Source organism: Mobula hypostoma, chromosome 8 (genome assembly GCF_963921235.1).
Source record: "Mobula hypostoma chromosome 8, sMobHyp1.1, whole genome shotgun sequence".
Lineage (NCBI taxonomy): Eukaryota > Metazoa > Chordata > Chondrichthyes > Myliobatiformes > Myliobatidae > Mobula > Mobula hypostoma.
In genome coordinates, this window is record NC_086104.1 from 132,468,698 (window position 1) to 132,494,164 (window position 25,467).

The 25,467-nt window shown below is 47.1% G+C and overlaps 1 protein-coding gene across 4 annotated transcripts in view; it reads left to right on the plus strand.

Moving 5' to 3' along the window:
* The window catches only part of LOC134350972 (pleckstrin homology domain-containing family A member 2-like), a 125,569-nt gene that overhangs the window by 41,031 nt on the left and 59,071 nt on the right, over positions 1–25,467 (plus strand). For all 4 annotated transcript variants that reach the window (XM_063056910.1, XM_063056907.1, XM_063056909.1 and 1 more), the window contains exons 3-4: positions 9,775–9,831; positions 16,887–16,935. In XM_063056910.1, coding sequence (XP_062912980.1) covers positions 9,775–9,831; positions 16,887–16,935 — 106 coding nt within the window. The remainder of the gene's footprint in view (positions 1–9,774; positions 9,832–16,886; positions 16,936–25,467) is intronic.

The following is a 25,467-nucleotide window of genomic DNA, read 5'->3' on the forward strand; positions in this document are numbered from 1 at the left end:
TTTTTTTCTGTTTTCTTCTTTTTTTCCTTCTGTGCACACACTGCCCTGTATAAACTTTGATGTCAGCAACAACAGAAGTCACACACTCAAAATTCTAAGAACAGCTTCTTCCCTTTGATCCTGAACGGACAATGAACGCATGAACATTATCTCACTATTTTTGCTCTCTTTTTGCACTACTTATTGAATTTGATTTCATATTTCTTATTATAATTTATAGCATATTTTATGTCCTGCACGTTACTGCTGCCACAAAACAACAAATTTCCCAACGATAATAGATCTGAAGATTTGCCAAAGAACACGGCACCGGCGAACAACATGACCAAAGGCGACATCCTTCAGATGGTTCACAAAACTATTTATTTTACTCTTCTTCTTTCATGTATCTGTAACGCTCAGGTCTATCGGCTCGTGTTTATCTAGGGGGAACCCCATCCGCCCGCCAAACTGTGTCTCACGGTTGCGTCGTTGCTGTGTAATGCCACCTGGTACAAACTCACACATCAAATATCAGACAGCACACAATGTACGATTTTCAGATTACACTTTATAAATCTTACTGGAACTATGTAATTAATAGAGATACAATATAAAAGGGAAAGTAAATGGCGCCAGACTTATCAGAGTTCAACCACTTCGTGCACAACTATTGGAGCTCAATTAACGGGGTCTTCTCTCCACCATGAGATCCCCTCCGACCCCCTCGACTCGCTGCCTGGAACCAACCACGGTGGTTGACTAGAGCGTTTCCAGCGCGTCCATCCTCTTCGGGTCTCCTCCTGAAAAAGCCCGCCAAACCACACAGTTCCCAGCCATACGAGACAGAATATCACCCAGCAATAGAATAACATGGACATTCGTGGTTTCATTCCCTCTCTTATCAATACTATAACCCAAACAAGCAGAGAGAGAGAGAGAGAACTCCTTACATCGCAGTTATTATTACAGAAAAGCCATTTTTTAAAATAACATATCAAAGAAGCCATTTTGTTAGCCTTCGCAGTAACATAAAAGAAGAAACCCCTTGCATATCATTCTGCTACTACTGGAACCTGGGATTTACATTTTGATGATGTGTTTTTGGGCCCACTGAATAATCAGGCAGCTTTGCTGTCTCCAAGGGAGTTCAGTGAGATTTTGAGCGAAGTGCGTGGCCTGGAGCCCAAGAAGCCTGGATATAATGCGCGAGACCATGATCGGCTGCATTTCTTGCCGACTAAATGTCGAGGAAGATTGAAATCAATGAGACAAGACCGGAAAGCGAACATGTGTTCAGTGCCGTCTGCCTGTGTCCCTCACTCCCTCACTCCCTCACTCTGTTCCTCTCGCTCATTACTGCCGGAGGAAGGTGCCTGCGTGTGACCGATGTGTCTCTCGTTCCCACTGGCTGCTCCCCCGAGGAAGGTGTCTGTGTTCAACTGGTCTCTCTCTCCCTCACATGTGATGGTGCTGGAGTTTTGGGTCTTGGGCAAGATTTAATCAACGTGGTTCGTGGACTGGACTCTTACTGGTTTCTCCTTTTTTTTAATTTCCATTTTGTGCAATTTTCATCAAAGCAGACAAAGCGACACAGCGCTGAGTTAAAATGAACTGAACGAAACTAAACGGACCGTTCCTAGACTGTTTCAATAACTTTGTGGTTTGATGTTTAATATTCAGTGTTTTTCACTCGTTTTTTGGTGTTTGCGCGATTTGTACTTTTGCATGTTGGGGATTTGATGTTTTTCTTCGAAAGCGTTCCATGGTTTTCTTTGTTTCCTGGCTGAGTTGTAGGAAGACGAATATCAGGGTTCAATGTCACACGCATACTTTGATAATAAATGTACTTTGAATCTTTGAACCTGATTCTGATGCGTGTCTTCGATGTAGTCAGTTTCTGGTGTGGTCGAGCTGCTTACTCTGGAGCACCCCAAAGTGAATTGGCCTTCTATATATTGGCGAGATCCGACGCAGGCTGGGAGATCGTTTTGCTGAACACCTACGCTCTGTCCGCCAGAGAAAACAAGATCTCCCAATGGCCATACATTTTAATTCTACGTCCCATTCCCATTCTGATATGTCTATCCACGGCCTTCTCTACTGTCCAGATGAAGCCACACTCAGGTTGGAGGAACAACACCTTATATTCCGTCTGGGTAGTCTCCAACCTGATGGCATGAATATTGACTTCTCTAACTTCCGTTAATGTCCCTCCTCCCCTTCACACCCCATCCCTTATTTATTTATTTTATATATTTTTTATTTTCCCCCCCTTTTTTTTCCTCTCTCTTTCTCTCGCCCTCTGTCCCTCTCACTATAACTCCTTGCCTGCCGTCCACCCTCTGGGCTCCCCTCCCCCCTTCTCTTTCTCCCCAGGCTTCCCATCCCATGATCCTGTCCCTTCTCCAGTTCTTGGCTCCATCCTTCCCCCCTCCTGTCTTCTCCTATCATTTTGGATCTCCCCTCCCCCTCCCTCTTTCAAATCTCTTACTATCTCTTCTTTCCATTGGTCCTGATGAAGGATCCCTGCCTGAAACATCAACTGTACCTCTTCCTATAGATGCTGCCTGGCCTGCTGCGTTCAACCAGCATTTTTTGTGTGCGTTGTTGCTTGAATTTCCAGCATCTGCAGATTTCCTCGTGTCCTTGCTATTTTGAGCTGTTTTCTCATTTATTTTTTTAAAATATTCTTTTTGTAACTTTTTTTTATGTATTGCGCTATACTGTTGTAGCATAGCAACCAATTTCTCGACTTGCCAGTGATAATAAACCTGATTCTGAATGTTTCTGCCAGTTTTCCTCAAAGCTCTGATTTTAACCCGCAGTGATGAGGTGTAGGTCCTTCCTAATGGCCTTGACTCTTCAACATTCTGTTCACTTCTGCCATCCTGTTCTGAGGAAAACCACTTCATCCCCTCCAAACTTTCCTGGTAGCTACAATCCTGGCCACGTCCCCACGAATCTCCTCTGCACCCTCTCTCATCGTTCGTGTAACCCGCGGACCAGGTTGGTGCTGCGTGCATTTCCAGCAAGAGAGAATTCCAGTTTGCCCTATTTTGTTTTGTTGTGGCTGCAGTGAGAGCAAGGCTGGGAAGCCAGCTCGAGCAATTAATAGTGGTTTGATGCAACAGGAGGGTTTACTAGGTCACTTCACGTACAGGTCAATTCCACTGCACAGATGAAGACACGCAGTCCTCTTTTATTGTCATTTAGTAATGCATGCATTAAGAAATGATACAATATTTCCTCCGGTGTGATATCACAAAACACAGGACAGACCAAGACTGGAAAAACTGACAAAACCACATAATTATAACATATAGTTACAACAGTGCAACAATACCATAACTTGATGAAGAAGTCCATGAGCACAGTAAAAAGTTCAAAGTCTCTCAAATGTCCCACATCTCACGCAGACGGGAGAAGGAAGAAAAGCTCTCCCTGCCATGCCCGACCACAATCCGACTCTAAGTCATCTGAATACGTTAAGCCTCCGAATCAGCTTTCCGACACTGAGTACTGAGCGCCATCTCTGTCCGAACGATCGGACCGCAATCTCGGTCGCCAACATCAGGCAAAGCCGGGGATTTTGAGGCCTTCCCTCTGGAAGATTCCCGACCACGCAGTAACGACAGCAGCGAACGAGCATTTCAGAAATTTCTCCAGATGTTCCTCTGTGCTTTCACGTCTGTCTCCATCAAATCAGAATTGTCCACGGCCCTTATTTAATGGATACGATATCATTTTTCACCGGAGGGCTGCGCACGCATGGCGCGCTGCTCTCTCTCCTCCCGCCGATTGAGTCATAACAGCACACTTCCTTTCCAGTAGGGACATGGGTGAACCCAGTGGGGTTTTACAAGTTAATAGTTTTGTGGTCATCAACACCGAGACCGGTTCTCTATTCCAGATTGATTTAGTTAACTGGATTTGAATCACCCATTTGCAATGGTGGGCTTTCAATGTGTTGCCTCATCACTCATCAGACGGCATGACATCTGAACTTGTTTTGTCTTAAAATCTGGGGGCATTGAACTTGGAGTGGTGCCATCGTATCTGTGCTGAGCACGACGCTGATCTAACCAATCCCATTTGCCTACACATGGTCTGTATGTGTCCATTCCCCGTCTAAATGTTCCTATCAGATCTGCTTCCGCCACCTCCCCTGGCAGCCCATTCCAAAAATCTGTTGCTCCTAGTTTTTTTTTAAAAAGAAACTTGCCTCATGGATCCCCCTATGAATCTCACCTTAAAGCTATGACGTTTCCATTCTAGAGGGGAGAAAGACTATATAGCCTATCTGGGCTGCTCAGAAATGTGTAAACTTCTATTAGACCATCTCACAGCCTCCAGTGCTGCAGGGTTGTCCAACTTCTCCTTTATAGCTAATACGCTCCATCCTGGTGAAGGTCTTCACACTTCCTGTAACGCGGCGTCACGATGCGGCAAATGTCACTGAACGAGCACCTCCACTCCAGGGATTCTGTCTATACAGTGAAGCAGCCAGCATAATCAAAGACCCCTCCCGTCCTGGACATTCTCTCTCCTCCCCTCCCCCACTGGGCAGATGATACAAGTGTTTAAAAGCACGTTAACTACCAGGCTTAAAGGCAGCTTCTGTCCCAGTGTCAGTGGGTCTCGCGTGCAATGAGATGGACTCTTGGCTTCACAGTCCACCTTGTAACCTGTACTGCAGTCTATCTCAGTCGTTTACACTTGCATTGTTACTGTTTTAGCTTATTCTAGCTCAATGCTCTGTGTAATGATTTGATCTGTATGAGCAGTGTGCAAGACAAGCTTTTCACTGTACGTGTGACAATACGATACCAATACCAAAATTTTATACGCCTTCAACGTGACTTGATTTGACTCGTGCTCTAGCAGTGCTTGATTGAAAAACCACATTGAAGGATCAGAGGTGGCTACCATTAGTTATTGTGTGATGAAAGTAAAATCAAAACTATTGAGGCCCAGGCACTGAAGTGGAGTGGGTGGGTGTTGGGCCTGTGGGCAATTTTTTTGTTTGTGTGGTCCATTGCTGTTGGTGAAGTGGTGCCTTCGGTGTGTGCGACATGCAAAGCAACTACTTCAGGCATGCTGTGTTGTTAACACAACGACACATTTCGCTGTGTTTCCATCTACATGTGCTAAATAAATCTGAATCTGAGGAAGTGAAATTAATCAGCGCAACAATTTGTAGAATCAGAGAAGGGTGCAGGAAGAGGGCTGCTGTAACTCCCTCCTGATCGGTTGGTGTTGGGTTCACACTGTGGCAGCCTCCGCCACTCTGGGCTCTAGTTGTGACTTTGAGCAGATCAACTGTTGTCTGAGCCAGCAACTTTCAGAGAGCTGAAGCTGATCAACAAAAAAGAATTCCTTTTAAGAAAACAGCGGGCAGCCAGGGTTTTGCCTCCTACTTCTGTCAAGGCCTTATGGTGCTTTGAACTTCAAGATGTCCTGGAATGATTGTGAGGCTCAGGCCCATCCCCAGAGCTCTAAGCAATGCAGGATCTGTTGGGTAGCACCACGTTGTATGGATTGCACACTCGGGCTCGGGCTTGGCCTTTCCTTACTGGAGTCAACTTCAGAACATTTCATGGAGAAGCAAGAAATGCCAGACTCTGGAAGTTGGAGCGAATGAAGTACACATTTCTAGAGGAATTCAACCGTTTAGGGCATACCTGTGGCGGGAGATGGACAAGTGAAAGGTCCAAAAAAGGAGCTGTCCATTTCCTGGCAGATCCACAGAGGCCTTCCAACAGCTTGTGTATTTTTGTACCAGTTCATCAACTCCATTGCCTCTTTCCTTCACCCAGTGGCACTAATTTATCGGCAGACCCTGATGCACTACTGTTCTTGCATTAAACGAACCTGTTCATATTCCTAATGATTGGAGAGGTGAATGTTATGATGCGCCCAAACCCTTGCCCTGTCTGTGAGATGGCAGAGAAGCTCCTTCCCTCCCGTGGTCCCTTGTCTCCACCACCCCCCAGGCCACATCACTGCTGGCTGGTTTCACCATTTGCAACATTGCAACCACGCCCCACAGGCTGGTCTAGTTTAAAAGCCAGAGCTTGGACAATTAAATTAGAAATGAAATGTCAGACCATTGGAATCCAGAGGTGCAGGTTCAAATCTCACCAATGCAGCTGGTTATTTTGCTTTCAAGTGATTAATTATCTCTGGAGTTCAGTGAAGAAAAACATTTTGTCTCTGTATTGAACACATACTGTTACTAACCTGTCTAGTTTACTAATAGCTGTTATTGAAGGAAGTCTCCTGTACTTTCTCACTCTACCTAACTGTGGCTTTTGCTTTGCGTATAACTTCCCCCTTAAATAGGTGGCATTCAGGGATAGGTAATAAATGCCAGTGCTGTCTGGTGAGAGCATAATCTTTTGCTGCTGATGCCTGTTTCGTGGGCCATGCAAGGCAGCGGGCGTGGAGCAGCATCTCAGTGGGCACTAGCCTACTTGTCTGTGAATAATATGGTGGACTTGTTCCTGTGGGGCTTGAGACTTGGAGGAAGCCAGTGCGGTCACAGAGATATGAGAGAAGGTTGTGAGGGACTAGAAGCCTTTGGGTTTAGAAGCCTGCAGGTCCAGTGGTGAAAATACTCAAACTCCCACATCTGGTTCACTTGGAATCGGGTCGGCTGACCAGGCTTCTTCCAGTCTCATCAAGTGGTGGAAGCTGGGATTCCTGGGTCTTGGAATTGCTTGATCTGAGCAGGACTTGATCCCTGAGGTGAGGAGCCTTCCAGCAGTGATTGGGAATGAGGTACAGGAGTCTTGGGTTCCACACCGCCAGATTCAACCATTAGACTCCTGAACTAGCGCGGACAACTTCGCTCACCACGACACTGAACTCAACCTATGGGCTCACTTTCATGGGCTCTACAACTTGTGTTCTCGGTATTTTTTTCTCACCTCTTACGGGTGGTGTGTATGTGTATTTCTCCCTCAGTCTCAGGTCCTCTACCAGAAGCCTGGGAGATTGAGGGTTCAGGACAGTATCCTTGCTGTTCCTAGTAGCGTGCTGTTCTGGACTGGTATCTCAGATGTTGTTCCCAGTATTTGTTGGAGTCACTCTCCCACCAGGTGTCACAGCTCCAAGTGTTCCTATCACCTCCAGGATTACTCTGGCTTTAACCTTCTACATCCTTTCTATAGTCATAGTCATACTTTATTGATCCCGAGGGAAATTGGTTTTCGTTACAGTTACACCATAAATAATAAATAGTAATAAAACCATAAATAATTAAAAAGTAATATGTAAATTATGCCAGGAAATAAGTCCAGGACCAGCCTATTGGCTCAGGGTGTCTGACCCTCCAAGGAGGAGTTGTAAAGTTTGATTGCCACAGGCAGGAATGACTTCCTATGATGCTCTGTGTTGCAGCTCGGTGGAATGAGTCTCTGGCTGAATGTACTCCTGTGCCCAACCAGTACATTATGTAGTGGATGAGAGACATTGTCCAAGATGGCATGCAACTTAGACAGCATCCTCTTTTTAGACACCACCGTCAGAGAGTCCAGTCCATCCCCACAACATCACTGGCCTTACAAATGAGTTTGCTGATTCTGTTGGTGTCTGCTACCCTCAGCCTGCTGCCCCAGCACACAACAGCAAACATGATAGCCCTGGCCACCACAGACTCGTAGAACATCCTCAGCATCGTCCGGCAAATGTTAAAGGACCTCAGTCTCCTCAGGAAATAGAGATGGCTCTGACCCTCCTTGTAGACCGCCTCAGTGTTCTTTGACCTGTCCAGTTTATTCTATCTGCTCTTTCAAGGTCTGGTATTTCTCCAGCTTTTTGTATTTCTCCCTGATGTTACTGTCATTTGGGATTGCCAAATCTATTACTGTTGCTTTCTTCTGTTCCTTGTCCAATATTACCATGTCTGGTTGGTTGGCCAGTACCTGCTTATCAGTCTGTATTTGGAAGTCTCACAGGATCTCAGCTCTTCTCATTCTCTGCTACCCTCCCGGGTGTTTCCCATTTGGACTTGGGAGTGTCCAATCCACACTCAGCACAGATGTTCCTGTACACAATTCCTGCAACGATGGTGCTGTATATATAATACGCCTGCAAGAAATTGAATCTCGGGATAGTATTTGGTGACACATACATAACTTTGATAATAAATTTACGTTTGTTGGAGAGGCAGGAGACTACAGATGCTGGAATCTGGAGCACAACTGATCTGCTGGAGGAGTTCAGTAGGTCAGGCAGTGTCTGTAGGGGGAGACGGACTGTCCATGCTTCAGGTCATTTCTGGACAGGTGAGGGTTGTTTACCTGAAACATCGACTGCCCAGTTCCCTCCTGATCCGTTGAGTTCCTCTAGTTTTTTGACTGGTGCCAGCCTCTCTCTCGTTCTTCACATTTCTTTCCAGCAGAGGGAGTGATGTAGAATTCAGACAATTTCTAGGATCGGTTGTCATGGCGCCTGGAATGCAGCGAGAATGGTGATTTAAATTTAAACTTAAGGTGACGCCACAAGGTAACTGATTCTACTTCAGCTCCTTGTGACTGCACATCTTTCTTCCAGCGAGGCCTGGGTGGGGTCCTTTGTACAGGAAGTTCTCCCCACAGCTCGATCTATAAACCAACAGCCTGCATTCATCTCCTCGCTGGTTTTGTTTGATGTTAACGTTTATTGCAAAAAGAGAAAGCACTGTTTTGTGGGGTGGCTGCAGTGACAGCAGGCTTTGTGGGCACAGGCCTCACTGCCACACCTTGTCCACACCCAGAGCCCAAACCTGAGCTGATTTAGCTCGCACGTTCAGCTTAAACTTTGCGCAGCACCAGGGCTGTCCTGAACACTTCACAGCCAATTAGGTCCCTTTGTTTTGCCCCATGGGAGCATTCAGAAGTTTGAAGCAGGGTCTCAGAATGAGGGGGTGCCCACTGAGGGTGACCTAATGTGGGCAAATGGAGTCAGAGCAGGTCAGCATGGCCACGGTGGGCTGAATGGCCTGTCTCTGTAGTGCGTGACCCGGTCTCTTTGAGATGGGGAAGAGTTTCTTCTCCGAGGCGAATGAATGTTTGGAATTCTCCATCCCACAGGGCAGAGGGCAGCTCCGGGATCCCAGGTTCGATCCAACACTCCCGTCTATGCGGAGTTTGCACGTTCTCCCTGGTTATTCTCCGGGTGTTCCGGTTTCCTCTCGCATCCCAACAGCATGTTGGTTGGTCGGTTGAATGGTCACGGTGTGTTGTCTCGGGTGGTAGAATCGGAGTTGGAGGGAAGTCGATTTGACTGCGGAGAGAATGGCATTTGGGTTGGATTGGCGTAGATGGGCATTTGATTGTGGCTGGTTTCCCTGATGAGTGGGTATAATTGATCTAGTGGCAGTGCTTTATTCATCCCGGTTCCTCACTGGAATTTAACCCCAAAACACCAGATTATCCTGAAATTATCTGCCCCTTCTTAGCCAACACCAGTCACAGGGAGCGCAGCAGAGAACACCCTGTGTAGGGCTTGGGAAGTTCTGTGGCGATGCATGGCCATTCCTTTGATTGCTTCAGCTAAATGCCTGACTTGACCTGATGTGATTATTAGTGCAGGTCTCTGGGTTACCAGTCCAGTGACATATCTGTGTTCTCTGTATGGTGAATGGTGACACCCCACTGACCCTCGGGCCTGCACGGGTGCTGAGTGCTGTGTGCCAGCAGGAGTGCCCGCTTCACCCTGCCAGGGTCTACTTACCTCAGTTCTGCTTCGTGAGAAGCCACAGGGGGACAACTGGCTAATAATGTCCATTTCTGCTTCGTTTTCTTTCAGAATCTGCCCCCTGGAGCTCGGAATGTCGGCAGTCTGCAGCTACCATACATCTCCAAGGTATTGAATCTACCTCGTTTGTGTTAAAAGTGTAGAAGCAGGATTAGGCCATTCATCCATTGTGCTTTCTGTACTGTTCAGTAAGAATGTGAGTGACCTTTTACTTCAGTGCTTGTTCCCTGCACTAATTGTACAGTCCTGTGTAAAAGTCTCGGGCACGTAGGCGTAGTTAGGGTGCCTAAGACTTTTGCCCAGTACTGTATTTGTCAAACGTGGAGCAGAGGGTGAGTTTGTAAACCTGGCGGGAGCAAAGGAGGTTGGGAATGGTGCGGGTGGAGTTTTGCAGGAGCAGTATGGGACAGGTGAAAGAGAAGGAGTACTGGGGTGGGGGTGGGAGGTGGCATGGGTGCAGAAACCCCCAGCCCTGAGTCACCAGGCAAAGTCATTTGGTTGCAAACAATTGATTTATTGATCATTACAGAATGTGTTCTCTGGTGCTTCCCACTCCCCCCCTCTCTCTTCCCCTTTTCCCAACCCTGATTCCCCTCTCCCTATCCCCTTCCCACACTCAGTCCACAATAGAGACCCATATCAGAGACAGGTTTATTTTTACTCACATACGTCATGAAATTTGTTTTTCTGTTCTGTGACAGCATTACAGTGCAATACATGAAATTACAGTACTGTGCAAAAGCCTTGGGCAACCTAACTGTATACTGTACATGTGCCTAAGACTTTTGCACAGAACTGTATATCCCTGATTTACCCCAATGCCCTAAGGGCTGTGCTGGCGCGTGGCTAAGTGGTTAAGGCGTTCGTCTAGTGATCTGAAGGTCACTAGTTCGAGCTTTGGCTGAGGCAGCGTGTTGAGTCATTTAACCACACGTTGCTCTGCAACGACACCGGTGCCGAGCTGTATGGGTCCTAATGCCCTTCCCTTGGACAACATCAGTGGCCTGGAGAGGGGAGACTTGCAGCATGGGCAACTGCCGGTCTTTCATACAACCTTGCCCAGGCCTGCATCCTGGAAACCTTCCAAGGCGCCAATCCGTGGTCTCAGGAGACTAACGGATGCCTAAGGGCTACCATAGTGCATGAACCATGCATTACGTGCGTCCTCAGAGGGAAAAACTGGGGCAGAAAATTTACTTCAGCTCTTTCCCTATCAGATGTTGAAGTTGAGGGGAAGGTGAGGTATCAGGTTGGCCACACGGCTGCCTATGGTTTTGTAAAGGAAGATGGAGCCGGAGTTTCTTCTCAACTTCAGGCAGTGATGGTTTAGTCTGCAACGCTGTCTAGCGGCAGTTAGTACTGCTGCCCTGCAGCTGTAAAGAAATGGTTTCATTCCTGACCTCCAGTGCCGTGTGTATGTGTGGAGTTTCCACATTCTCCCTCTGATCATGTGGGTATTTACCCCAGGTGCTTCAGTCTTCTCCCACCTCCACTGTAAATGGCTTCTTTGGAGATTATAGATTATTCCCAGTGTAGTCACTGGGTAGGAGAGTGGGCGGGGGTAAATTGATAGGCATGTGATAGAGAAGAGGTTACAGGGAAAATAGTGGGGGGGGAGAGGAGGAAATTGCATTGTTGGCTTTGCACTGAGAGCCAGCAGAGACTGGATGGGCCAGATGGCCACTCATATTGTGAGAAAGGAAGCATAATGCCCTAAATGTTGTGCAGTGTCCCAAGGAGCATAACTTGGATAGCATTTGGCCAGAAGCCAAAGATGGAGGCATTAAGACAGGCGACAGCCATTAAGATAAAGATAGATTGCGTGCTAATGCAAACATGTGAAAAACAGTTCTGACGTGCACTGCTTGGCAGTCCAGATGCAGTTGCTTTAGTGCTGTGCCAGCTGTGATTTTTCTGTCAGATGTTGACAGTCTGTGATTGAGGAGTACACAACAATTGTCTTCACAAGGACGGTTGGAAGTTTGAGTCACCATTGTGGGATTCTCACTGGCTTGGACCTGACTAAATTCCCTGTTGAGGGGAAAGTGGGAATTTTACAAGGGTTATGCATAAAGAAATAACCTGTTAGACTTGGGACTTTCCTCAATTGGTGGTTTTCTTGCTCTGGCGTGGAAAGATGTGGCTCAGTTACTTTTCGTGTCACACTGACGACGAAGGTCAGTGACAAAGTATGAAGCAATTTCCTGGTGTACACTGGTGGAGTGTAAACTGTTTCTGCCGGCGAGAAGTTCAGTTTTGCACTGGACAGAGATGTTTATCTCATTGTCCGATATTATTGAGACATCTTTAGCTCGCTAGGTGAAGAAACACTTTGGGCACGGCCAGCAAGTGACCAGTTGGGTCTTGGAGATGATAGTGAAGCTGGGCCACCTTATCGTGTGCTTGAGACGATAAAGACAACAGAATCACAATCAGGTTTATTATCACTAACGCAAAGTTTGTTGTTTTTAAAAAAAATAATTACAAGTGCAAGATGTTTTTAAAAAGGTTACAATAAAAAATATGTAGTACTAAAGGCAGTGTTCATGGTCTGTTCAGAAATTTGCTGGCAGAGGGGAACAGCTGTTCCTAGGAAGCTGAGTATTTGTCTTCAGCCTGCTCTATGTTCTCTGCAATGGTAATAATGGTAATGTTCCCCACAGTGAGGGTCCTTAATGAAGGATGCCACCTTCTTGAGAAATTGCCTTTCTGAGATGTCCCTGCTGGTGGGGAGGCTTATGCCTGTGATTCACCCAACAATGGCAGTGTTATTAGGTAAATTTATAGGTGATGTTTGAGCTGTGTCTAGCTACACATTCATGAGTATAGAGCAGATTTATCCTCCGGGGTGGCATGTGTGGTCTGGCCCTAGAACTGGGAAAGAGACTGCGTAGATGCCAGCCCAACCACACTTGACCATCTGCAACGAGAGAGAAGCTAACCAACTTCTCTTGCCATTCAGTGTCCTCCACCATCACTCTTCACGCAGTCACTAGTGACCAGCAACTTAACTGCATTAACTACAGAAGGACCATGACCATAAAGGCCTCTGAGAGGTAGAGGTGTCCTAGAGCATTGCTCAATTCCAAACACATCCAGCAAATGCAATGTTGGCATTCATTTTGAGAGGACCAGAATATAAAAGGATTTAATGCTAAGGCTTTCTAAGGCATTAATTAGACCACATTCAGAGTATTGTGAGCAGTTTTGGGACCCTTACCTGAGAAAAGTTGTGCTGACTTTGGTCATTTCATGACTCTAGGCCTGAAATTGCTGGATTTTGGAAGAGTGAATAGAAATCTCATTGAACCCTATCAAATATTGAAAGGCCTAGATAAAATGGACATGGAGAAGATGTTTAGCAATAGTGAGAGAGCCTAGGACCAGGAGGCACAGCCTCAGAATAGAAGGATGTCCCCTCAGAACAGAGATGAGGTAGAATTTCTTTGGCCAGCTGGTGGTGACATGGGTGGCTGAGGGCAAGACATTGGGTATATTTAAAATGAAAGTTGACAAGTTTTTGATTAGTAGGGGTGTCAGGTGCTATGGGGTGAAGGTAGGTTAATGGGGTTGAGAGGGAAACTAAATCAGGCATGATCATATGGTGAAGCAGACACAATGGGCTAAATAGCCTAATTGTCCTCCTTGTGGCCTTGTGAGTCGGGATTGAGACAAATTATGCTCCACCTGCCGAAGACCAGAGATGTGAGATGTCACCCAGCTTCACCGACAAGTTGTCCACCCCCCATGTCGTGGCACAGCTGCTCACTCAGGTTACTCTGACAACACCTCCGAAAGCCAGTGGCACGGGCACATCACCACCTGCAGGCCTCCCCCTCCAGTTTGCTCACTGTCTTGCCCCGGAAATGCATCAGTGGCCCTGTAGCATCCCTGGGGATAAAGTTTTGGAACTCTCTTCCCAACCTGTGGTTAGGAATTGGCCATAAATGAGGCTTTTGTGTTCCAAAAGTGAAAAAGCTAGATTGGGAGCACCCAGTCGCTGAGGGGTTTGTTCCTGTTCAGTGCAAGTGTGGTTGGATCAAGGGGAAGTGTTTGCTCTGTTTAGTTGTTACTTACCCCTCTATGTAATGAGATGCTGGTAGATACCTGAATGCAGTTTCTGAACACACCCTTCTTATTGGTCCTGTGTGCTGGCTGAGTCCTATTGATTGATGAAAATATGAAAACAACACAAAGAGAAAGACATGCTGTGCCTGACTCGTCATCACTAGCTGTTGCTATTGTGTGTAGTGCACACTCCCTGAAGCCATGGGGAGTCCAATCACAGGCAATGGAACAGAGGCAAGAAGGGGGTAACAACAAAACTGGGAGATCGCTGGGTGATTCTCTCGTAGTCGGAATCAATTCATGTACACTCATGTCACCTTATCTCGTGTGTGGGACAGATGCAACCCCAGCTAAGAAAGCGGGCATGTTGGAAACTTCCCCCGGGTTCTCAGCTCTCTGTGACCTGGTGGGAGGGAAGGGGAGCACAGAATCGTGTTCCAGCTTCTGGAGAGTTTGCTCATTAGTGAGGCCTGGAGGAGAGTTTGGAGGTAACTTACTGGGATTGTAGAGAGGTGAGGGGCAGGAATTAAACAGATGTTGGGGATTGCGATTGGAGCGGTGGAGACCTAAAGGAGATGTCAAAGCAAAATGAGCCACGTGTCCAGAAGAGAAATGAGAACTGTCCCGGCACAAATGGCTGGTTATTTCATGGACCATTCTGATGGTTGACTTGTGCATGGTTTGCCCAGAAAGCTGATGGAGTTACATTCCACCACACTTTCTAAAATGCATTTGGAATAGGAAGGAAATGAGGCGTGCTCCAAAGCAGACCAGTTCCTTCAAAAAGGCAGTGAGGGTCTGATGGGCTGAATGGCCTGCTTCGACCTTTCTTCCACTATTCCTGAGCAGCGGTTGTCTGCACTAATGAATCAGTAGCTTTGGGAGAACTGTGAGATGAGGAGTCCCTTTACCCATAATAAACATGGTGTCCTCCAGCCACCAACTCCCCACAGCCCTACACTGCAGATTTACTCTTGATGCCTAAACCCTCCACGATGCTCGGGTCCTGGCCCCTCCACAGCTGCGAAGGGGGTGTGTGAGCTGCTGTAACCCCTCTGGCCAAAGTGCCGCACCTCCAGGTCAGGGAGCTGGTCGGGGCGGTGACACCCCGACCTCGCCTGTGGCTGAACTTGTCCCACAGCCGCAAACCGTGGCCTGTTTCACAAGAGGAAGATTTCATCAGTCTGAACTGCACGGCACTTCCAAGTAGAGTTAGTTAATCCGTTCGGCTGTACCCTGTCTCTCGAGGGTTAATTCAAAGTGCGGAGAGCAGCCTGTGGTGGCAGGATTAGTGTAAAGTGGAATGGGCTTTGGGTGTATCCCAACGTGGGTGAGGCTGGGGCTTGGCTTATTTTGGGATGGGTTTGAAGTGCACCTAGTGCCTTGCTCAACCAATTGGCTTAGTTCTTACGATACACAAGGAAGCTATCAAGTTGCTGCTGAGCCCCATTAGCGCCATTCATTCGCTTTTAATTATTTGTCGTCCATTCTCCCTCATTGGTACACCACCCTCCACAGTTCTCCTACCGCTCAACTACATTGCAGGTCAATTTACAGCAGCCAAGTAATCTGCTAACCTGCAGCCTTTTGGGATGTGGGGTACAGTCAAGGAGGATGTACAAATTCCACACCGACTGCACCTGAGGCCAGGATCGAACTGGGCCTCTGATGTTGTGAGGCAGTAACTCTACCGCTTTGCTTTCTCCTGGGAGAACGGGCAAGACCTGATAGGATGCCATTACATAGTCACGATGTCAGTCACACAACACTGGAACAGGCCCTTCAGCCTATAGTTGCCCTTGCCGACTAAGATGACCGTCCAAGGTCTTCCCATTTGCCTGCGTTTGGTTTGTCAGAGGGTACTAACTTTTTAAAAGATCACAGTAGATGCCAGCTCAGTTGAGGTAAATTTAAGGGACAGGAGAAGTGAAGAACATGGAGGTAATCCAAAGTTAGTTTTTGCTTGTGTAATATTTCAGTGTTTTTGTTGTATTTCTCAGTTCTACTCTGGATGCCTGCTAGAAAATGAATCTCGGTATCCAGTATGTCCTTTGATAAATTTTCTTTGCACTTTGAGCATTCTTATTGGATCTACTGTTGTGGCTTTTCAAAGCTATTGGTCAGATTGCATTTGGAATATTGTGAGCAATTTTGGACACCGTATCTGAGGAAGGATGTGCTGGCCCTGAGGGGAGCCCACAGGAGGTTCACAAGAATGCTCCTAGGAAGTGGAGGCTTAATGTATGAGGAACGTTTGATGCCTCTGGATCTGTAGTTCATGAAGTTCAGATGGGTGAGAGGGAATCTTATTGGAAGCTACTGGATACTGAAAGGACTGGATATAGTGAACATGAAGAGGATGTTTCCAGTGGTGGGGGAGTCTAAGATCTGACGGAACAACCTCAATAAAGGGATGTTCCTTTATAGCTGAGATGAAAAGGGAATTTCTTCAGCCAGATGATGAATCTGTGGAAGCTGTTGCCACAGGGGACTGAAGGCCGTGTTATTGGGTGTATCCAAAGCACAGATTGATTGGTTTAAGGGTTGAGGGCAAAAGTGCGAGAATAGGGTTGGTTTCCACCATTTTCAGTTTCGTGCATGATCCTCATAATCTTCGATCCCACTATAGACAAAGCATCTGTGTTTCTCAGTCCAGTGAATACCAGGCTGCACAGTTCTCAGGGATGGAGAATTCCAAAGGTTCACAGTCCTGTGGGAGAAGAAATTCCTTCTCATCTCCACATTAAATACACAGTCCTTTATTCTGAGTTATAATCTGGATCCTTTACACTTGGCCAAGATACCACCACTGGAGAAAATGCCCTTTCAGTCTCTCACTTGTCATCCCCACAGCAGATTTTAAAAGGGGCTCGGGAAATAAAAACACTGCTGCTGTCGTAGGTCTGGAATAAAAACAAACTGCAAGGAGAACCAGGAGTTAACACCCTGGTTAACACCCATCATAGATGCTGCCTGACCTGCTGAGTGTTTCAACTATTCTCGGTTTCTGTTCAAAGGCCCCCAAACCTTAGTCTCTTTAAAATCGAGAATGCACTGTTGGACATTTTCTAATGTGATTTCTACTTGGTTTCCAGGTCAGCGAAGCCACAGCAAAGCAGAAACCAAAAGCTGAATTTTGCTTCGGTAAGTGCTTATGTTTGACATTGATAATTAAATACCAGCACTCATCTCATGGGTCTCTGAAGCATCCTGTTCCAGTCTAAGTGGCTGTCGTGCATGGTAGATATAATTTAGTGGCTTAAGTCCTTCATAGAATGACAGAGCCGTACAGCTGAGAAGCAGGTCCTTCATCCCATGTCTGTGCCACCCATAATAGAGGATGTGGGGAAAGGCAGCAGACTGGGGCGAAGGGGAAAATTTGGATCAGCCATGATGAAATGGCAGAGCAGACTCAATGGGCCAAAAGACCTAATTCTCCTCCTATATTTTTTGGTCTTGCATGTGCTTAAGGTGAGGGGGGAATGTTTAAGAGAGATGCTGGGGAAGTTCGTTACTGAAATGTGCTGGGGAAAGGAAATATAAGAGTGGAGTTTAAGAGGTTTAGATACGTAGGAATTGGAGGGATCTGGATCCTGTACAGGTCGAAGAGATTTAGTTTAATTTGGCTATGTTAAGCACAGGCATGTTGGATCAAGGGGCCTGTCTCTGTGCTGTTCTGCTTTCCTTCTTTCTTTCGGCATGTGCCTGCGTGCGTGCGTGTCCGTGCGTGCGTCCGTGATGATGTCTTTTTCACGGCGTTTCCAAGGCGCGGAGTGAGAGAGAGAGACTGTGTGGCCACTCCTCACACAGACATTTTTGCAGTAGTTTCCCTTTATTTTACGAGGTCGAGTTGCGATCTCGACACTCAACCCGGCACGGATGGAAAGCGTACTCGGGAGCGGACCCGACTAGTTTCGAACCCGGGAACCTCCACTCCCGGGTCCGGCACCGATGTCGTTGCACCACCAGCCGGCCCTCTGTTCTGCTTTCTAACCATCAAATACTCATCTATGCTAATGCTATTTTCCAGCACTTGACCCCTGTCTTGCTGACTCATGTCCTTGTCTGGATAATTAAATGTTGTCGGTAGACGTTCCCTCCGCCATTTCTCACAGTGTGTTTCAGATTCCAGACATCCTCTAGCTGGGAAAAGAGATCTTCCTCAGATCTGCTCTGAGCTCCCATTCCTTGCCTTAAAGCTCAGCCCTCTGGTGTTAGATGCCTGCACTCTGGGGAAGGGTTTCTTGCTGTTTACCCTATTTATGTCTCATATCAACTTGGACAGTCCTGTCAGGTCTCTCCTCAGCCTCAGCCTCGGGAAAATAAACCCAGTGTCTCTATTCTCATCTGAAACGTTCCATCCCAGATGGCATGTAATCCAGGGATCCCAACTGATGATGGTGATGGGCTTCAATTTCCCCCCACCCCCCAACTTCTGAAGGATTTCAGTTCCACTCATTCAATACATTAAGAACTATGAGTGGTAGCTATGAAACCACATGTGAAAAACATCCATCTCCCTCCTCTATCTGTCTGCCCCTCTTTCCCCTTCCCTCGGTCTGACCCTCCATCTCCTTCCCTCCCATCGGTCTGGTCTTCCCTACCCTTCCCCTCTCCTCCCTCCCCTTTCCCTTCCCCTTTCCTCCCTCCCCTTTCCCTTCCCCTTGGCCTGGTCCTCTTTCCTCTTACCCTCCTCGCCTCTCCCCTCCCCTCCCCTCGGCCTGGCCCCCTCTCAGCTTCCCCTTCCCTCCCCTTGGCCTGGCCCCCTTTCACTTTCCCTTCCCCTCCCCTCAGCCTGGCCCCCTCTCACCTTCCTCTCCTCTCCCCTCCCCTCGGTCTGGCCCTCTGTCCCCTTCCCCTCCTCTCCTCTCCCCTCCCCTCCCCTCGGCCTGGCCCTCTGTCCCCTTCCCCTCCTCTCCTCTCCCCTCCCCTCGGCTGGCCTCCTCTCACCTTCCTTTTCCCTCCTCTCCCCTCCCCTCGGCCTGGCCCTCTCTCCCCTCCCCTTCCCTCCCATTCCATTCCAGTTGGGTTTCCAATATCAGCAGTATTTATATGTATGCTGGCTTTGCTTTTGTGAGTGCCCAACTTCAATTTTCAGAGATGCTGCTCTCAAAGGAATACTGTAAACATAAGTAAGGAATAGGAGCTGGAAAGCTAATGTCTCAATCTTACGTTATTCCAGCTGGAGGGGAATCAAACTGGCGAAAGATAAAACAAGACAAATGTCCGGTTCTTAATTGGAGTGGTTGGAGCCACATACAGAGGCCTGGCAGATTCGTGCAGTGACACGAGTTTGAATCTCATCATGGTCACTGCTGCATTCAAGTTCATGTAACAAAGTAAAACTGGAATGGAAAGCTAGCATTAGCAACGATGACCACAAAACCACTGGATTGTTGGAAAAGCATCTGGCTAACTGCGGAAATCCGCCATCTTTTCCCAATGTGGGCTAGTTGTGAGTTTAAACCCACTCTAGCCGGTCTGATAAGCTAGTGTGTTCAGACGGGAAATCGGGATGGCCCTGGACGAACTTCCGCGACCAGAGTTCAACCCTGACCTTGGGTGCTTGCTGACTGTGTGGTGTTTGCATGTTCAGTCTGTGAGTGCATTGCTTCCCCCCGGGGTGCTGCAGGCTTCCTCCCACGTGTCAGAGATGTACCGGGTTGGTAGGTAGTTAGTGGCTATAGATTGCTGCTGGGGTGTAGCTGAGAGGTAGAATCTGGGGAAATGTACTGGGGGATTGTTGTAACATGAACAAAGTATCCGGGAGACTAATAAACTCTTCTCAGGCTTCCAGCCGGGGTCAAATATCGATTATAACCAGTAATCAATGGTTATAATCAATGACAGACTCCAAAGATGGCAGAGTTTGTCACTGAAGCATCAGTTATAATCAATACCTGTACCCAGCTGGAAGCCCGGGAAGAGTTTATTGATCATGTATGCCTGGATCCATTAACTGGAGAGACACTGAAGCTAGTGGATACAGAAGGGAAGAGACTTGCTTGACCTAATCTGACGTGACATTTTGTATGTTAAAGGTCAAAGCTTGGCTGCTGTTCAGCTCGGTATTTGTTATATACCCTAACAGGGATGTTGGGAGAATAAAATGGAATTCATGTAGGAGTGGTGTCCAATTTGCCATCGATGGGTGGCAGAGATTCAGTGCCCCCAAGGGTCTGTTTTCTGGGCTGACACAAGTGATCCTGCAGATGCTGGAATCCTGGGCAATGTACACAGAACGCTGGAAGAACTCAGCAGGTCAGGCAGCATCTATGCAGGGGAATACTCAGGTTACTTTTCAGGTTGAGACCCTGAGGAGACATCTTTGGCGAAATGTTGCCTGTTTGTCTCCCTCCGTAGATGCTGCCTGACCTGCTGAGTTCCTCCACTGTTCCCCTATTTGTTTGCTGTGTCTGTCTGTATCTATGATAACACTTTTTATGTGCTGAGGGACTGAGGAAAGATGGTGTTCATTGTGTAGGTTCCTGGGCTGAAGGCATCGTCTGATGAGGAAGGGTTGGACCATTGGGGCCACACACTGTGAGGAGAATAGAGGATGATTTTATTGTAATTTAAGGTTGTGGACGGGGAGAGGACGTTTGCCTTGTGGGACAATCTAGAATGAGGGATGGCTTTAGGATGACAGTCAGTCATTTGAGACTGAGATGAGGGAGGTCACTCTATAGCAAGTGACTCACCTTCCGGCCCCTCAACGTTAGGCAATGGCATGAAATCTATTATTGGCCAGTATGGAAACAGTGGGCTGAAAGACCTCTTGAGCCACAAGTTTCTGTGATTGTTGGATCAAGACTTATAATTTCGCATTACTTTGTGCAGTGCAGAAATCTTAGGTGTGGTGAGGGTGGAGGGGCATGGGACAGGAGGAGAAGTGCCAGTGGGTGGTGCGGGTGCAGACGCACCCAGCCCTGAGAAAACAGAGAAGCTCATTTGATTCCAAACATTTGGTTTATTGATCATTACAGAATGTCTCTGTTATGCTTTCCACTCCCTCCCCTTTTCCAAACCATGATTCCTCTCTCCCTCCTCCCACTCTCAGTCCACAGTAGAGACCCATATCAGAGTGAGGTTCATCGTCACTCATACAGGTCGTGAATTTTTTTTTTTGCAGCAGTACAGTGCAATGCATAAAGTTACTACAGTCCTGTGCTGTGCAAAGGTCTTCAGCACCCTAGCTGTATATGGGCCTCAGATTTTTGCACAGTACCGTAGGTCCAGTGTTTCAAGTAACACCAGTGTCTGAACTAGTGTGCATTAAAGTCTAGACAAAGTAGGTGTTGAGAACCAACCACAAAAGAAGGGGTGAATGACTACATAGACAGGTTGTTAAAGCTGACCAAACTCTCTCCACCAGTTTGCTTTATGTGACCTTTCAGCTTGAGTGTAACACAGATTTCAGATATGAGCCAATATCCCTTCCCGATCAAGAAATAGGAAGCTCAGAATGTTGCATTTAGTTGTGACATTCTTTTGCTATGGTTGCACCGAGTTTTGAAGATCAGGATGGATTACCAGCAGGTTTACAAGTTGTGTGGCAACTTTTCCACCTGCTGCTCCTCGGTCTTGAGGCAGCTGCCAGCCATCTGCCCTGGCGTGTGGTGTACTGCCATCTTCTGGGCAGGGTGCCCTACATTAATCAGACAGGGTGGCTGCAGATCCCACTTCCATAACTGTCTGCCAGGTTAAACACCCCTTTGCCCCTGACCTGTAGACTCCTCTCACTTCCCCAACCCCTTCTCAGCCCTAGCTTTAAAATCCGCCAAGAGGTAGGCTGCATACTTCTCATACAGTCGGAGTGTAGAAGTTGGAGATCGACTTTGTCAGAGTCGCTGGCTGGATGTTATTCTGGGGAGGACAGGATGCTCCCAGGGACTAGAAACAAAGTGTGCAGAAAGCAGTTAAGTAGGTTCAGCGTGTCACAAAACAGTCTCTCAAACTTCCACAGATCAACTGCTCAAAGTACCTTGACTGGTGGCATCGCGGTCTGGTACAGCAGTTCAAATGTACAGGTCTGCAAGAAGCTGCAGAGAGTAGAGGGTTCAGCCCAATACGTCATGGGCACATCTCTCTCCACCACTGGTGATATCTACAGGAGCTACTGTCTCAAGTAGGCTACATCTATCATTAAAGATCCCCACCATTCGGGCCATGCCATCTTCTACCAGCTACCATTGGGCAAGGGGTGCCGAAGCCTGAATTCCCATACCGCCAGGTTCGAGAACAGTTACTTCCCTTCAACCATTAAGTTCTTGAACCAACTGAACAATCCTAGTCACTACTGCTACTTCTACTTCTCAATACAATGAGCCTTTTTTTTTTGTTCTAGTTCTTCTGTAGAATTTATTTGGTTTTTCTTGTGAATGTTGTGCCTCTAACGGCCATACATATGACAATGAACTTAACTTTGACACAGAACCCAGTCTAAGTGAGCTGTCCTCGCTTAAATTGGGCGGTGCTCTTCCTTTGGAGGGGGTGACGTGTTAATGGTGTACCCTGCCCCCACAAGGAGATGATCTGACTCGTTAAGGATAATCCGCTCCTTATTTCCAAGTTTCTGATATCCTGTGATGATGTCTGTTTTTGTTTCTGGGTTGAATTTGGTGGGTGGAAGAGGTAAACAAGCTGGGTTCCATTGCAAGGCATCATCTTTACCTGCTTTATCAAAGTGTGTGTATGTTCAAAGCTCAAAGTTAATTTATTATCGTGCAGATGATTAGCTGTGCGCTGATCAGTGCTACTCAATGGGATATTGCATCTCGTGGCGTATTCTGATTTCAGAAGTAGCTTCTGTTGATACCAGTGGAGTTTGAAATCAGTACAACACCAAGTTCAAAGTAAATTTATTATCGAAGTACATATATGGCCACCATATACCAGGGGCCCCAATCTTTTTTGCACCGCGAACTGGTTTAATATTGACAATATTCTTGCGGACTGGCCGACCAGGTGAGTAAGGTTCAAGTGGGGTGGCCAACTTTCTCACTCCCAAATAAGGGACAAAAGTAGCAGTCAAATACGGGACACTTGTGTTTACCCCGAGAAAGACTACCATGACCATGCAGCCTTGTGCGGGCACCTGTGTGCGCATGCGTGTACGTACCGATTTTTTTTTCTACAACACGGTTTTGGCTTAATCTTCCTGATTCTGATAAGTGAAACTACACTGTACATACATTATTTCTACTTTATATAGGCTGTGTATTTATCATGTCATTCCTGCTTTTACTATATGTTAGTGTTATTTTAGGCTTTGTGTGTTATTTGGTATGATTTGGTAGGTTATTTGAAGTTCAACCGTGTGTGACAGGGAATGAGGAAAGGTTCAGCTGACTTGTGTCATTTCATATCGGCAAATCATATCGTTTCCTCACGGCCCGGTGGCACATGCTTTGCGGCCCGGTACCGGTCCACGGCCTGGTGGTTGGGGACCACTGCCATATACTACCCCGAGATTCATTTTCTTGTGGGTATTCATGGTAAACAGAATCAATGAAAGCAGCACTCTACTTTCTTAGATGACATGCCGAATCAGCACAAGCTTCTAAAACTTTGACAAACTTCTGTGGATCTGTGGAGGAGAGTATATTGACTGGTTATATCACAGCCTGCTATGGAACACCAATGCCCTTGAACAGAAAAGTAGTGGCTCAGTCCATCGCAGGTAAAGCCTTCCCCACCACTGAGCACATTTACAAGGAGCCCTGTTGCAGGAAAGGAACGTATACCATGGAGGGCCCCCAGCACCCAGATCATGCTCTCTTCTCTGTGCTGCCTTCAGGAAGGAGATAGAGGAGCCTCAGCTCTCACACCACCAGATTCAGCATCAGCTATCAGCCTCAACCATCAGGCTCTTGAACCAGAGGGGATAACTTCACTTGCCCCAACACTAAACTGATTCCACAACCTATGGACTCACTCGTAAGGACTCTACAACTTGTGTTCTCATTATTTATTGCTTATGTATTTATTATTATTGCTATTTTTTTTACTTTAGTATTTGCACGGTTTGTTTTTTGTACATTGGTTGCTTGCCAGTCTCTATCCATGCCCACTGTTGTGTACTCCCTGAGAGTACCAAATTAGTAACGTTTGAACACAAGATCTCCATAACCCATAGCAATGAAAATTGAATCTCCTCTTGTGCAACAGCGGAGTAAGGCCCAGTCCCACTGCTCTTGATGCACTTGTTAGATGCTCCCTCAAACTTGCCCTCGAGCTTGATGGTGGCTTTGTTCCGCTTTGGTTCTGAAATGGATGCTGAGCCCAACATGAGACGTGTAGACTCTGACCCAAGCTGGGCAGGAGGAGCTGGTGGGTGAGTTCCTTGGTGGGGGGGGGGTGGTGTGCTGCTTCCTCCCCTTGTGCTTGTGCAAAGGGTTTGAGGTGCTTCATTCCATCCCAAATGCTCCTCCTCCACTTCTGGCCGGTCATTACCCAGGGAATCAGTGAGTGCTTTGCCCTTCTTCATGGAGCTTTGAGAGCATCCCTTAATCAATTAATTTGTCCGTGGGTAGTCCCTTGCTGTGATGGAGCCTCAACGAGCCCCTGTTATAGGGGTGTGGTGCCAAGCAAGTGAATGATGTGGCCTGCCCCAATGGAATCAACTGATTGTGACTGTGGATTCAGCACTGGTGGGGGGGGGGGGGCGGATGCGGTGTTGGCACGGTGGATAGTTTGACTTCCTACTGTTCAGGATGGTCATTTTTCTGACACTTGGGGTGCAAATTTCTCTTGCCATGTACCAACCCGAGCCCGAGTGTTTTGGTGTTGCTGCAGGTTGGTTTATCTGCTGACGAGCTGGGAGTGGTTTAACATTTTGTGGTTATCATCAAACCTTCGCACTTCCTCTTGGTTGAGATGAAGGCCTTTTTTTTTACCCCCCAAAAAAAATATTTTGTATCTTCTTGTTATTGCAGTTTTCATTTATTGGGCATAGATTATCTAAAATTATTAAGACTCCTTTCGATTAGAACATAGAACACTACAGACTCTTCGACCCAGAGTGTTAGGGGGACCTTTTGACCTACTCCAAGATCCATCTAATCTAGGGGTTATCAACATGAGGTCCACGGACCCCTCAGTTAATGGCAGGGGTCTGTGGCATAAGAAAGGTTGGAAAACCCTGAGCTGACCCTTCCCTCCCACAGAACCCTCCATTTTCTGTCATCCATCTACATATCTGAGAGTCTCCTGGGTGTCCCTAATGTATCTGCCTCTACCACCAACCCTGGTGTGTTCCTGGCACCCACCACTCTCTGTGTAAGTCAAAATACGACCTCAGACGTCCCACACTGCACTTTCCTCCAATCACCTTAAAATTTTGCCTGCTCTAATTAGCCTTTTCCGCCCACAGATAAAGATGTTGGCTGTCTGCTTGACCTACGCCTATCATCGTATACTCCTTAAACAGGAGACCTCTCGTTGTCCTTCACTCCAAAGAGAAAGCCCCTAGCTCATTTAACTTTTCCTCACAGACATGCTCCCTAATCTAGGCAGCAACCTGGTAAATCTCCTCTGCATCCTTTCTAAAGCTTCCACGTCCTTCCTTTATTAAGGTGACAGAACACAACACTCCAAATGTGGTGTAATTAGAGATTTATAGAGTGCAACATTACTTAGTAGCTCTTGAGCTTGATACCCTGACTAATGAAGGTC